This window comes from Phodopus roborovskii, unplaced genomic scaffold (assembly GCF_943737965.1).
Source record: "Phodopus roborovskii unplaced genomic scaffold, PHOROB, whole genome shotgun sequence".
Lineage (NCBI taxonomy): Eukaryota > Metazoa > Chordata > Mammalia > Rodentia > Cricetidae > Phodopus > Phodopus roborovskii.
The window spans coordinates 23748833-23764901 of NW_026126480.1; the positions used below are offsets into that span (position 1 = coordinate 23748833).

General features: G+C 38.2%; 1 protein-coding gene across 2 annotated transcripts; it reads right to left on the reverse strand.

The window, feature by feature from the left end:
* Window positions 1-3129: 3129 nt before the first annotated feature.
* LOC127228219 (vitamin D 25-hydroxylase) lies at window positions 3130-14563 on the reverse strand. 2 transcript variants are annotated; one of them, XM_051192725.1, is made up of 5 exons: window positions 14339-14563; window positions 7971-8112; window positions 5638-6270; window positions 4603-4932; window positions 3130-3390 (listed from the first exon to the last, which is right to left on the reverse strand). In XM_051192725.1, exons 1-5 carry the CDS (start codon window positions 14561-14563, stop codon window positions 3215-3217), a joined length of 1506 nt encoding a protein of 501 aa, XP_051048682.1. In that variant the 3' UTR covers window positions 3130-3214. The 2 variants fall into 2 exon arrangements, with proteins under 2 accessions (XP_051048682.1, XP_051048683.1); XM_051192726.1 differs by lacking the exon at window positions 14339-14563 and adding an exon at window positions 8651-8714.
* Between the last annotated feature and the right edge of the window lie 1506 nt (window positions 14564-16069).

A 16069-nucleotide genomic window follows, 5' to 3' on the forward strand; every position in this document is an offset into this window, starting at 1 on the left:
CTTCCTTTCCTTGATCTCCTTTTATTGTCTTATATCTCTAGCTAGAACTTCACATACAATATTGAAGAGATATGGAGTGGGAAGCTTTGTCTTGTTCCTGATTTTAGAGAATTGCCTTCTCTCTGTTCAGTTTGATGTTGGCTGTTGGTTTACTGTATATTGCTTTTATTATGTTATTATGTTCCTATTATCCCTGATCTTTCCAAGACCTTTATCATGAAAGGGTGTTGGATTGTGTCAAAGGCTTTCAGCATCTAGTGAGATGATCATGTGGTTTTTCTTTTTCAGTTTGTTTATCTGGTGGATCACATTGATAAATTTTCGTATGTTGAACCATCCCTGCATGCCTGGAATGAAGCCTACTTGGTCACGGTGTATGATTTCTCTGATGTGCCCTTGGATTCATTTTGCCAGTATTTTATTGAGTACTTTTCCTTCATATTGGTCAGCAGCTCTCTTTCTTAATTGTGTCTTTGTGTGGCTTGGCTGCCAATGTAATTGTAGCCTTGTAAAGAGTTTGGTAATAAACCTTCTGCTTCTATTTTGTGGAACAATTTGAGGAGTATTGGTATTAGCTCTTCTTTGAATTTCTGATAGAATTCTGCGCTGAAGCCATCTGGCACTGGGCTTTTTTTGATTGGGAGGCTTTTGGTGACTGCTTCTATTTCATTATGGGTTATAAATCTATTTAAATTGTTCATCTGTTCTTGATTTAATTTAGGTGATAGCTATCCAGAAATTTGTCCATTTCCTTTGAATTTTCAAATTTTGTGGAGTACAGGTTTTCAAAGTATGACCTGAAAATTCTCTGGACTTCCTTAGTGTCCGTTGTTATGTCCCCCTTTTCATTTGTGATTTAGTTGATATGCATGTTTTCTCTCTCCTTTTTGGTTAGTTTAGATACAGGTTTGTCTATCTTGTTGATTTTCTCAAAAAAAAAAAAAAAAAAAAAAAACAACTCTGTGTTACATTCTTTGTATTGTTTTCCTAGTTTCTACTTTATTGATTTCAGCCCTCTATTTGAGTAGGCATCTACTCCTCTGGGGTGGGTTTGCTTCTTTTTGTTCCAGGGGTTTCAGTTGCGCTGTTAATTCTCTAATGTGACTATCTTCCATTTTCTTCATATGGGCACTTAATGCAATGCACTTTCCTCGTAGCACTGCTTTCAGTGTCTCATAAGTTTGGGTATGTTGTGTCTTTATTCTTGTTGAATTCTAGGAAGTCTTTAATTTCTTTCTATTTCTTCCTTGACCCAGGAATGGTGCAATTGTGCATTGTTCATTTTCCATGAGTTTGTAGGGTTTCTGCAATTTGTGTTGTTGTTGAATTCCAACTTTAAAGTATGGTGGTCTGATAAGATACCTGGGACTATTCTCCCCTGTATCTCATCCTCCCCACAATGGATGAATGGGGAGTTTAAGGTGGTTCTGTGTGGATAGGCGGGTTCAGTATGCTCAGAGCTGACCCAGGACATCCCACGGAAGTTGAGGGGTTGGACCCACTATCTGACCCAACACTCACATTGAGCAGTGGGCCCAGCAGGACCAAGGGTGAGGGAAAGGCAGGCTCTGGGTGGTATATGGACCAGAGTACCAGGACTAAACCACTTAGGGAAAGGTTATAGGGGGGAGTGAGATGTGTAGCTAACTCAGGGAATCCCAGGGAAGGATGTGAGGGGCATTCGGCCTGAACTGGTCCCTGACTCACCTTCGGCAGAGAGCAAGCGATGGGGCCCAAAGATAAGGTGAGTATGGATAGGCAAGTCAGAGCTGACCGAGGAAGTTCCAAGGAGGTGGAGGGGGTGTTAGACTCACTCTCTAGCCCCAAAATATGTAGCTCAGGCTGGCCTTGACCTCATGATCCTCCTGCTTTTGCCTCCTTCAGCAAATCCTACTGACGTGTGTCATCACAACCGGCTAAAATAGATTTAAGCATTGGGGTTAATTGAAAGAGAGGCACCCAACTCAGGGAAAGGATAGCTAAGTGTGAATGGGCTTCCTAAGGAAGACTCACTCACACACACACACACACACACACACACACACACACACACACACACACACACACACACAAAATTTTGGTTGCTTTCATGTTACAGATCAAAGTGTTGTTACATAACTTTTTACTTCCTTCTTTGTTTCTAATTTTTTACAAATAGGATTATAGTGTGGCACTGGAGGTACTTTGGGTAGAATTACCATCTGATAAAATAAAACCAAGGATTGTAAGAATTACACAGAGTTTAAGTCATGTCCTTCAGTATAAATGGAATTTCTTGTGAGATTCCCAAGAAAAGTAATTTTATAGCTGGGAAAAGGAAAAGGTCTTATACACTTATGCCTTAAGAATGGTTCATTGTCATTTGAAAATTATTATTTGAAAATATACATGGTCTGAAGAAGAGATGGTTTGGCAGCTAAAGCTTGTACTGCTCTTGGAGAGGACCCAAGTTCAGATCTCAATGCTGACAATATTTTTGAGAAAGCCTGCCTAACTCCAAGACCTCGGTAAGATAAGATGTTTGAATTTTTGAGCTCTGTGACTGGTTTTAGAAATAAGTGGAACCAGGAGAGGTGTAATGATTGTGTCTACAAAGAAAGAATAAATAGCCAACTGCATAGTATATTTCTTATATATTGAACTGCTGCTTTGTGGATGAATGCTTGGTGACACAGAAACTCTTGTTTACAGGAAGAATGACACAGTTCTTATGAACACATAGTAGAGAGGAATACCTGAAAGCACTGGAAGGGTCTGTATTAAATATAAAGGTATTCCACTGCCTATCATCATATCTAAAATACTTATGTAGTAAAAAAATCATTTATGTGGGTTTTATTTCTTCTTTGGTCCCAGAGTAATATCACAAATTGCTAATCACAACACTTGATCATAAAAGAGTCAGTTCTGGAGCAAAACATAAAGTTACCGAGGATGGAGCCAGATCAGAGAAACCTTATATTAAACAACAGCTCTGTTTGGTGCATCCATGGCCCTTTTTAGTATCTACATAACACCTGCAGCTTTGTGTCATTCAATACAATTTTACAACAAGAGTTTGTGGAAGTTAGAAAAATAACATAGCTAATGCTTGTTATTACTCTAGTACTATTTTAAACATGTATCCATGTTCACTTGGCTTTATAAAACTGTGGCTTTGGCCCAAATATTATTATTGATTAAACAAGGTAATCCTCTAATACAGTGTGTACTTTTAGCGTCTTTCTGCACAGATGAGGTAGGACTGGGGTTGCAATGTCATGCCCAACCTGGGTTTCAGGTTTGGAACTAGCTCATGTGGAAAATGCAAATGAAATTGCTGAAGCAATGCTGTAAAAAACAAGAACATTTCCATCCGAGCCAGTTGTTCTCCAAGACAGTGTCTTCTCCCTGAACAGAAAGGAAACAAGTTTAAAGACCATTTACTAAAATATCTAATATTTGGCTGTCATTCAGGAAATCAGGATTTTAGGTTAAAATAGATCATATTATGATCTAATCTCAAAGATTAGAAACTAGCACTTCATCATGGAAACACATTCCTTTATTTCCTCACATCAGATCATGAACTTTTTAAGATTTTGTTCCCATCTCTGACTTCTCTTACACAATGCAATAGAGTTTATGACATGCTATAGAAGGCCTTTGTGATGTGACATTTTGTTCATATAGATCCAAGGGAAGCCCATTTCAACTGATCTATTGAGTGCTTTCCTTAATGATGAAGATGTAGCCCGTCTTCCAAGCTCTGTGATTCATGTTGTATTTTATAGCAGAAGCAGTATTTATTAGTTGGAGATGACATGATAAACTAGAGGCAAGATTCTAGGTTTACCTGGAGTTGTCATATCTTTCCTCTCCTTTATATGGGTTTCAGTTTCTCATACTTGTTACTGAATTTTTGCTCTAGAAGTTTGATTACAGATAGCCTCCACATTCATAAGTTTCTGAAGTAGCCAGCCACAGCTTCTCAACAACTCTAGCTTTATTTAATAACCAAGGCATATTTTGAATTGAAACAGGTACTCATCACTTTAATGAAACCATCCCCTCCTGTAAGAAGTAATGTTGTATGTAAGAGCAGGGATGGAGGACACCAAGAAAACAAGGCCCTCTAAACCAATATGATTAAAGCTTGGATGGACTCAGAGGTTGAACATGCTCAGGGTCTGCACAATGGCTTCCAGTTTAGTGTTCTGGATACCTGAGTGTCTGAATGAGTGGGCCTCTGACTCTTGTGCCTTCTCTTTCAGTTCCCATTGTTGTTGTTGTGGTAATTTTTGTTTTTTATTATAATTTACTCTGTTATATCTCATTATTATCCCATAGAAGCCTTTTGTTTTCTAATGAGAGACAAGAAAAGGAGTGGATCCATATGGGAGGGGAGGTGGGAAGGAACAGGGAAGAGTAGAAGGAGAGACAACTGTAATCAGAATATGTTAAGTAAGGGGAAAACTCTATTCAATAAAAATAAAAAATTACTAAATTTTTTTTAAGTATTCAGAACTAGCTACTCTGGAACAGGTTGCTTCAGAATGAGATGGTATGAATAATGAGTCATCGTTATACTTTAAAATTATATACATGTGAATGTTTTCTTACCTAGAGAAAAAGGAATGAAAGCTTCCTTTCGAGTAAAATGTCCACTACTGTCCAGAAATCGCTCAGGACAGAACATGTCTGGGTCTTTCCAGTACTTCTCATCAAAGTGAACAGAATAAAGATTTGTAATGACTGTTGTGCCTTTAGGAATGGAATAACCACGTACAACTGCATCTTCAGAGGTTGCATGGAAAATCCCCAGTGGAACTATATTACAGAATCTTAAAACTTCATGTAAAACTGCTTCAGTATAAGGCATTTTGCACTTGTCTTCCCAAGAAGGCCTCCTATTGTAGCCTATAATTAAATCAATTTCTTTATGAACTTGTCCTGTCAGAGAAATATGTTAAAGTTATTATGGAATTCTTAAAAGTATATGTAAACTTATTTCTTTGGGGTACAATAAATGATAGCCCATAATAAGTCAACAAAGTATGAGTATCTTTAGATTTGAATTTTCCATCATCTGGTAGTTATATGAATTAATTATATACCCCTATAACTTGCATTAATAATAACCAAACTCAGAGTAAGTTCAATAAAAGAATTATGAATAAATGTGTAATCAGCCTAGGATCAGAGTAGTATATAACTGTCAGCAAGAAAAATAATGAACATTAGACCTGAAAAAGCAGAGTTCAGATTCCAGCTTTGTGGTTTCCAAACATTCAACCTTTGACGTCTTTTATAAAATATACATATTAAGGTCCATTACTTTTTTTTTTAACCATAGTGCCATGATACATATCCAGCTTGGTTTTAGGCTATGGTAGCCTTGAGCTAGAGAGTCTCCTGCATCAGTCTCGAGTTCTGAGATTAGAGGAATACCATTAGCATGCCTTGCCTTGCCTTTCCTTCTTTCCTTTCTTCAATTTGCAACAAAATACTAGATTTGAAAACTATATTTATGAGATATTTCCCTTCTTGGTTCTCACAGTTGGAGTTACTAAAACTGCTTTATACATGGCCAAGCACTCTAAAGCATACATGAGCCCTATATGTTAGGAAAGACCCTGAGGTCAAGAATATCCTCACCTTGAATATTAGGATAAAGGGCCATGAAAAGAATTGCCCAGCGTAGCACATTGGTCGTAGTTTCAGTTCCAGCAATGATGAGTTCACCCACTGAAAAAATTAGATTCTCTTTGGAGAACATAGATAAAGGATCATTTTTACTTTGATCCATCTCATCTAAATAGGCATCAACAAAATGCTGAGGTAAATGGGGCTTTCTGTTGACTGCAGCTTTTTCAATAAGTCCTGAGAGGAAATCATAGACCACATCTGCATTTCTGAATAGCTTCTGATGTTTTCCAAAAGGTAAGATGCCAATCCATGGAAATGCATTATACAGGAAGACTGGAGCACTAGCAGCTAGTTCCACATTTTCACTAAATAATTCAATCATCTGCTGAAAATCAGTGTCTTCATAAGTGAATCGTCCTCCAAAAAGGATCAGATTAGTTATGTTTGAAACAGCATTTGTTATTAGTTGCTTGAGGTCAAAAGGTTTCCCTTTGTATGTTTTAATAGCATCAATTAAAAAACAAGTTTCTTCTATGATTTTAGATTCAAAAGATTTTTGGCCACATCCAAAACAGTGAAAACTGTTAACAGCCAATCTTCTGTGATCAATCCATCCTCGGCCATACCTGGAATTGAGTAAGCCTAAAAGAACAGTATTAAAAATAGTGTGTAATTTGTATTACTTTGTAAATTGGTATGGAATAAAAAACAAAGGAAAAATTCAAAGATGGAGAGTTAGTGATTTTAGCCCCCAATTACCTAAATACATGATGAGGTCCTAGTTGATGCTGCTCAAAAGCATAAAACGTTAGAAAAACCTATTCTTCATGAAAGGACTGGCAGAAAAGACCTATAATTCTCATTCTCCTATCACAAGAAACTGTTCAGTCTTATGTAAAGTCAGATAAAGTAGCTCTACATAAATCTATTACTCAGCTTTCCGTGTGTGTGTGTGTGTGTGTGTATCTTGTAAAAGTCAAATAATTGTATGTTCTATGAACAAAATTTAATTTGGAATTAAACAAATACCCCCAAATCTGAAGTTTCTGTTTGAAAAAAATTACTAGATTTTTACAATATGAATTTCCTTCTGTTGAAGGTATATGATGCCCAACAGGGTAACTATGCCAAAGTCAAGAGCAGCCTTGAATTGTTCATAGAAATGCTCATGTAATAAAAAAAGAAAAACATGAATTCAAAATTTGCTAATGTTATTATTACCTGTCATATAACCTATTTAAACAAGACACAAATTCTTTTGAAAGGAAGTGTGGAGGTCTCATTACAGAATTTAGAATATTACTGTTTAAAAGAATCAGATACCAGTTCTATCTGGTGTCAACATTCTATTTTGGACATTCTATTGCTGCTTTCTCCTTGTATTGTGTCAACTTTCAGCTTTTCTTCCTTGCAGAATATGTAGTCATCCAAATCTGATCATGACTAAGTCCTACAGAAAGCTTGTCCTTTGTATAAATTCTACAGCTTTCCATTTATACCGCTTAATGATGACTAGTTAAGAAAGACTGCTTTAGTCTGTGGGACCTCTGACAGTGGAACCAGGATGTATCCCTGGTGCACAAAAGGACTTTGGGAGCACATTCCCCATAGAGGTTTACTCCTTTAACTTAGAGACAGGAGGGAGGGCCTAGGCCCTACTCCAAATGACAGATTTTGATGATCCCTTCTGGAAGGCCTTACCCTCCCTGTGGAGTGGGTGGGGAATGGGAGGGGGAATCAGGGGGCATGGGAGGATGGGAGGGAGAGCGAACTGGGATAGATATGGAAAATAAGAAATATTAATAATAAAAAAGCAACAGGTAAACAAACAAAAAAAGACTGCTTTAGTTTCTATAAGTTTATACATGATAATATGTCTTTTGCCAAGTAGGCAAGATTGTGACCAAAAGGAAACTTCTGGTGTATGTGTGTGTGTTTTGTGTCTGTGCACTCCTAAACTGTTTCAGTACTAATCAAGTACTAATTCTTTTTTTTTTATTTAATTTATTATTTTACATGTCGATCCCAGTTCCCCCCTCCCTCCCTCCCTCCCTCTCTTCCTCCTTCCCTCATCCCCTCACTCCCTCACTTTTACCCGGGAGGGTGGTTAGGGTGAATGTGAGAGGGCAGAGAAAAAAAAATCTTTAAAAGTTTACTTATGTTTCTTAGAATTGAATAGCAATAAAACTAGCATGTAATGGTCTAAAACATTATTGAATGTAGTCTGATGGCTCCTCAAATCCAGGTTTCACAAATTACAAAACAATCTGCCTATACTAAATTATTTAAAATACGAAATATGATTTAAAATAGATTCACTGAACAGTTGGGAAAAAACATACCTCCCATTTTTGTCATCTTCATGAACAAAGGAAAGCATGGTCTATCTGCAAAAATTTCACTTTGATGAACAAGGCATTCTTTTACTACATCATAGCCATTTAGAACCACAGTTGATATGCCTCCAAGATCTAAACTGAAAATCTTTGAGAAGAAAAACAACATCAAACACCAAATGTACAGTGAAACAATCACATAATCCACATGTTCTAAGCCTATTATTTGCCACTTCTCTAAAAACCATAAGAATTTGTTACTTGACAATATCTAGACAGCATGATTAATTATACAACTCCATGCCTGGAATCATCTTATAAGATATAATGGAAAGAGTACTAGATACAGGAGGCCTGCATTCTACTTTAAGGTTTGCCATTACATAGCTTTAAGGTACTAGGTGAAACAAAAACAAAATATATTTGATTTAGATACTCTATTAGGATTCATTCCATCTCAAAATATTTATTATTTAGGAATCTCATTTTATTTCCAAGACAAAATTATAACTAGCTTTATAATTAGCACCATTCATCTGTTGTTATACCAGCTTGAAGTGTGTGTGTGTGTGTGTGTGTGTGTGTGTGTGAGAGAGAGAGAGAGAGAGAGAGAGAGAGAGAATATTATTTGCCTTTCAAAATTCCAGTATTGAAAGGGAACCTAACTTTAGAGAAAAGATATTTACCATGTATACATAGGTAGATAGCTTTCATCCAAGGGAAAAGCAAAGCAGGATAATCCACCCAATAACTTGTTGAGTTGTTTGCCATATGTTGTAATTTAATTTCTTTGGCTGGGATAAACACCATGACAAAAAACAACTTAGGGGAGGAAAAGGTTTATTTCAATTTACACTTCCAGATCATAGTCCATTAATGATGGAAGTCAGGACAAGAATCTGGAGATAGAAACCATGGAGGAACTCTGCTTATTGGCTTAAACTCTAGTTCTATCTCTTAGCTTTGTTATGCAGCTCAAGTACAGTTTCCAGGTTTCTGCTGATGTGATAAAACATCATGACTAAAAGCAACCTGGAGAAGAAAGGCTTTATTTCATTTTATACTTCCCCACCACAATCCATCATTGAAGGATGTGAGGGCAAAAATATAAGCAGGGCAGGAACTGATGCAGAGGCCATGGAGGACTGTTGTTTACTGGCTTCATCCTCATGGCTTGTTCTTCCTGCATTCTTGTAGCACCCATGACCTCCAGCCTAGAAACTGCACTGCCTATAGTGAGCTGGGTCCTCTCACATCAAGAAAATGTACCACAGGATTGCCCACAGGCCAGTATAGTGGGGGCAATGTCTCAATTAAGGTTCTCTCCTCAAATGACTCTAGCTTGTGTAGAGTTGATACACAATTAGCAAGCACAATAGGGATCGTGCCCTAACCACAATGAACCTGGTTCTCCCATATCAACCATCATCCAAGACAATTTCTTTTGAGGTCCTGGGACAAAGTGATTAAGACAATTCTTCAAGGAGGTTCCCTTTTCCCAGGTGACTCTTGGTTACCTCAAGTTAATAAAAACTAGCCAAGACACCATAGAGCCACCTCAGGTTCATTTACAATGTCACTCATCCTGAAGTATATTTTTAGCTAACCTAATGTAAAGGCCTAGCCCAGTGAAAAGCCTGTTTATCAATAGGTCACAAAGACTGATTATCACTATCCTCTCAGGAATTGCCCAAGGGCTTCTTACAACTAAAATACTGAGATAAGCCTTATCTTGGTGCAAACACCAAAGGCAGATTCAATATATTGATTCAATATATTCAGCTTCAGAAGAAAATAGGAGGTCTTAACTGATAACAAAAGTTCTTCAGTTGGTCAGCAAAACTGATAAAGATTACCAAGAGAACAGGGAAGTATGTACATTTAGAATGTTGGGGAAAGAGTATAGATTTTGTATACATTGATATTAGTTTTAGGCCATGGGTAAGACTTTTAGCACAAAGGGAATTGCTGCCAGATAAGCAAATGGGTGATCTTTTCCATTCCCAAAGCAGTATTAGTGTAGTCAAAGAAAAGTCTTCCCCCAAAAATGTATTCAGTGAAAATTTCACAAGAATGGCATTAATTTATAGGAAGTGGTGTAGCATGAATAATAAAAATCCAGAGACAAATATTGGGGTTCAAGCTGAAGATCAGAGAAGCAAAGCAACCAAGCCACTAAAGAGTTCTTACTTCTACCAAGGCTAAGATCAAAGGGGGGCAATTCTGTCCTCAAAATGAGTGCAGACTGAAATGCTCTCCACCAAACCTCAGACTGACCTAAGTTCCTGACTTTATTCCTCTCTAGTGCTGGGATTAAAGGCGGGTCATCCCAAGTGCTGGGATCAAAGATGAGAGCTCTGTTTCTCTTTTAGACTGATTCACTCTCTGTAGCTCAGGGTGGCCTTGAACACAAAGGTCCATCTGCCTCTGTCTCCCAAATGCTGGAATTAAAAGTGTAGCCACAACTGTCTGGCCTTATGACTAACTAGTGGTTTAGGTGTGTGACTGACTAGTGGCTTAGCTCTTAATAGGTATGTGGCTAACTAGTGGCTTAGCTCTGCACTCTGATCTTCAGACAAGCTTTTTAAGGTCATAAAATATCACCATAAAGTGGTACTGGTGCAGAAAAACAAACAAACAAAGCCCCAAAACAAAAACTTCATCGTTTTGCCAGAATGGTGCAACATTTTGGTGTTGAAAGCTATGTGATTATGAAGGCAGAAGAGAGGTAGAATGTATTTCAAAGAAAACCTTCAGACTGTGGTTACTGGGGATTATAAAAAAGGTCTAATCACTTAAGAAAGCTATTATATAATCTACCTTTACTTAAGAAATTAAGATAGTTGTTAAGAGAGTTCAATTGGGGGAAATTTTACTTGATCTAGTTGTATATTCTACTTAAGAACTTTTAGTAACGTTTCATCAATCAAACTACAAAAACTTACTCTTAAATTGTTTTGATCTATGGAAGGGTCCAAGATTAGGTTTACTCAATCTCTGATTTATTGGGCAGTTTTTAAATGTCTATTATGAGATAATTGTGCTAGCAGAAACATAAACAGGAATACATCAAATATTCTTGCCTTCTAAAAGTTTCTGTATCTTTTTATTATTTCTTCTCTACCCAAACTAGCTCTATATAGAAAATAGCAATTAATAATCACACTTTTTCATCCTTCAACATTTGCATGTCCTGCTTGAATGTGAAGTGTTTTCCCACAGACTTGTGGTTGAACACTTTGTCCTCAGCTGCAAACACTGTTTTGAAAGATAACAGAACCTCTGGGAAGTGGAAGCTAACAGGAGGTAGTGGGTTGGGGAAGTGGAAGCTAACAGGAGGTAGTGGGTTGTTGGGACAAGGCAGTGAGGGTCATATCCTGACCCCAGTTCTAGCCAAGTCATGTCCTGCTTCCTAGTTGGTACAAAGTGAGGAACCACTGTAAACTGACAATGATAAACTGTACCTTCTGCACCATAAGCCTAAATAAATCCTTCCTTTCTTAACTTGCTTCTGTGAGGTGCTTGAGCACAAGAGAAAGGTCTTGGACCTATGTAGACTCAATTTCCTCCCAAACTACACATTCTACTGCTCAGCATGTATACTGTTTGTACTGTGAAGTTATAAAAGAAGTTGGCCAAATATCACTTCAGATCTTAAATGTATCCTAAAGGCTTATATATTAGAGTCTTTAGCTTAATGCTACAGAGAAAGGGCAGAAGTTTTAAGGGACCTAGTGGGAGGTTTTAGGTTATGGGTATTGCCCTTAAATGAGGGATCTTGGCCCCTCCTCTTCACTCATTTTTAATTCTTGGCTGACATGTTATAAGCAGTCTTGTTTGCCACACACTCCTGCCATGATACACTGCTTCACCACAGTTACAAAAGTAATGAGGTTAACCTAATGACTTAAACATCCAAGACAGACTCTACAATAAACCTTTCCTTTTTGTAAGTTTATTATCTCAAATATTTTGTTTCAGTAATGCAGAGCTGGCTTTTACAACATCTATACTCTGGTTCAATCCACCTCCATTTCACCCTTATGATAGACCACAGAATGCTGCTTCTTGCCCTTGGTGTTTTCTCTATTCCTGTTGGGTTTTCCCTAAGATGTTCTTATAGCCTGCTTCTTCATCTCCTTTCGTGATGCCCTTGCCACGATGCCTGTTCTGACTAACTTAAAATTCAACCTTCCAGTGCTGTCCATGTCCATTACTCTAGTTTAGTTTCTGCTGTGCTTCATATAGATCTAATATATAATGTACTTGTATTTATTTTGTCTGTCTGCCCCCACATAGAATGTATACTACAGAGACAGATCTCTGTTTTGTTCACTACTATATCATCAGCACTGATGATAGTGCATAGCTTTTGATAACAATTGATGCATTTATGCTGAATTAATGAATTTTGGCAGAAATATATTTAAGCATGTTATTACAACATAATTGGCTAAGCACTAACAACAAACAAATATACATAGTAGTAGTACTGATAAGCTACTGCCACATTTTCAACCTTTGCTTGGTTTGTTTCATCATTTGGAATGGCTCCCCTGATTGACATACTACCTAAACCATATTAAGTGTTTAGAGACAGTATTCCATGTACTTTTTTTTAAAAAAAAAAAATATGCATTTTTATTCTCCTTTTTTTGAGTAATCACAGCTCATATAAAACCTTCCATGACATTAATTGAATACTAGTTTGAACCTGAAACATTTTCTTCTGTCTGGTTTCTAAATTATAAATAAAATATAAATGTCTTCTTTTTCCATTTTTAAATTCTCCACAGAACCCCACTCAGTGCCTCGAATAAGTTCTCAATAAAACTAAATTAATAAACTGCCAGTTTTGCTTGCTGTAATGCAAAACAATCTTCTTTATTGCCCATAAGAGTATTGCCTGAAACGGTCTGACAAATCCACTTATATCAATTTTGCTAGCTATGGCATACTGCTCAAAATCTACTTTAAAAATCTAATCACAGAAGAAGCTAAAACTATTAAGAGTGACTCTCCAAAGAAATAGCAATTTATGCTGCAGCACATTCTATATGAGACTGCTTAAAAATAAATATGAATCTTGGTCACTGCAGTTTTCCCTTTAAAAATTATAAAGGATTAAACTCATAGTGCACAAATTAGGAAAGTTCAGATTTATTTTTTATTTGAATACATATCTAAAATTAAAAAGGGAGATAGAAAAATAACTCCTATAAACTGCTTCTTACAACCTTTCTGAAGTACAGGAGGTAAGTCTCCTACTGTATAAAAAGTGGTTAGTATTTTAACAACTTACACTAATTTTGACACTTTCGGAATTGAGAACTATTTCTAAGATAATGGGAGATCTTCAGGGATGTTCTAAAGCTAGAATAAAGATCAAATGCAACAGTAGTGTAAAAAGAGTTAATGTTTGGTGGGTATTAAATCTAACAATACAATATTTACTCTGCAATGGATACATTTTCAGTTTTGCTCCTTGCAGTTGAGCAGCTATCAGCACAGGTTAGCCTTATTTGATATGTAATAAATATATAGTCATCGTTGTAAACAATGCAGTTTCCTCAGTGTACCAGAAACAAAGTAAGTATTTTATGCCAAATTCTAAGCAATTCAATCTAATTAACCTATTCCTTGATGATAGTCTTCCACACACACATTTTAATTTTAGCTTACTGTAATAGACTTACCTATATCACTTGTCCTATATGAATATTTATAGTAACTGAAGAATTCCTTTCAGCTCATATATTTATGTATAAAAATTTTAATTTCCTATTCAATGTGAAACCATTTCAAATAACTGGTTTAAAGATAATTTTTAATATTTAGACATGATAAGTTTCTATTAGGCCAGTCTGTATGGTCAACTCCTAATACCACTAAATAAAGGTATCTGTCACACAGAATAACCAAAATCGTATATAATAGCCAATATATTTGGGTAGCATTTTACCGTTTTGGTTATCACTATTCTAAGTATCTAGATGAGGCAAATTTAAGGTTCAGAACATTAAAGATCAATATTTTAGTGTTAAATCTTTAAAAGAAAAAAAAAGGTTTAAAAGTCAACCTGCAATACTAACCACTAACTCTGTCCTAGAAAACTCACAACGTTTTTATTTCCCCCATAAGCTCAGGGGCCACAAGCCTAGAAATTTCTCAGACCGCATGGCACACGCGCGCATGCTCGCCTGTGGGCGGGAAACTCAACCCTAAGCGGCTCTGGTGTGGCAGCGGTGGGGCGGCTTCCGGTTGGAGGCGCGGCTTTCCCTAGACGGGTCGGGCAGGCGGGCGGGCGGGCGGCAGGCCCACGAGGGTCTCCCGCCGCTGCTTCTGGCCGGAGGAAGGTCTGCGCCGCCGCCTACCTCGCCATACACGCGGCTCTGCCTTCTCATGTAGACGTGGGGAAGCTCGGTAGACATGGCCAGAGAGCAGATGTTGCCAATGAACGGCAGCCGCGGCGGCCCCGGGGGGAAGCCCACCGGTCGCCTTTGCCTCAGGAGCTGGCGGACCACCAGCACGAAAAGCGACAGGAGGAGAGCGCCCGCGAGCGCGGCGGCACACACCCGGGCTCCGGGTAGCTCCAACATGGGCCCGGGCGAAGCTGCTAACCTGTCAGTCCGAGTCGCCGAGGCTGGGCCGTCCTTTAGCCCTGCCGCACTCCCATTGGCCCAATGCCCCGACAGCCCGCCCTATCTCCACGGCCATTGGTCCGTTGGGTGTGGGCTCAGCGTCTTTTGGGTCAGCCGCCTCCGGGATCTTCCCTGCTCAGAGTTCCATTTGCAAACCTTTGGATTTGGCTTGGCCCTCGTTGAGCACCACCGTCGTGGGCACGGAGCCCAAGGGCCCATTTCCAGAGTGATGTCAGTAGGCTGGTCATGTGAGCTTCGTTCTCTGGCCTAGGTGCTTCTTAGGTCTCTGGATGCCTGTCCTTAAAGTGTTATTACAGTTGCCAGGTCTGTTTATTTCAGTCTATGGATGGTGAAGAGGTTATCAGAACTGCATTCTTTAACTGAGTCGAGTAATATTCCAGAACTTCCATTAGAGAGTCCACATAGCAATAGGAAAAGGAAATAGCCTCTCTGTACTTTGCTTCTGCACTCGTCTACAATTTCACCTTTTGTTAAGAGGCGTTTCTTTGTGGACCTTAAAGGATTCTCACCTATCTTTTCGCCCTTCTCTGGGCCCCCAAACTGATTTCTAATTAGTAATCTCAGAGGCCTCTCTTATCAGGAATAGAACTGACTACTTCAACTTTCTGTCTCCTAAGGAGGCAGAAGCAATGACTTTATAGTGTTAGTTCAGCCCATATTCCTGTTGGGTAATTGCTTGCAACACAGGCCTGACAAGCTGCCTTCTGATTATTATTTAGTTCGGGCAAAAAAAAGTTTAATGATCCTCACTAGCTTTAAGTTTTATTCACACAATTATTTGTTGAATGCATACTCTGTTTACATGTCCTATTCAGAAAAGATACTTGGGTGGATAAGAATAACCGTCCCTACAGGTTTTTTGTTTTCTGTTTTTTCAGGATCTCCACCCCTGGACTACCCATCTACTGCTTGTTCAAAAGCTTGATATTTTATCTTGAAAGATTACTTGGTTTTATTATTAATTTCCTAGTAGGTTAGAAAAGTAATAGTGAGGTGTTATTACTAAACTTAGCCTTCAGTGTCACAGGACAGTAGATATGGAGGTTGCAATTGGGGAAGAGTAATATTGGGGCACAGGGAGCAGGGTAACATTACTTGCTAGATACTTGATATAAGCTCTGCCTCTCTTTCTGGCATCATTTTAAAGATTGAAGTGTCTAGTTTGGCTACAGTGGTTGTGCTATACAGGCACTCCATTCAAGAGGTTTTCTCTTTCATTGTTTATTTAACAGATTAATTTCAATCCTAGAAATATTCTCCAATTTGCATTGATTCTCTCCCTATTACCTTAGTAGAAAATGCAGAATCACCTGTAACCACCGCATCTGATTGACAGTCCTGATAGCGTGTCTCTCCCACTGATGCTTAAGGAATAAGAGCTAAGGGATAACTAAAACTCAGGGCACAGAACCTTCTCTGGGACCATTTATTTTGGCAGTGCTC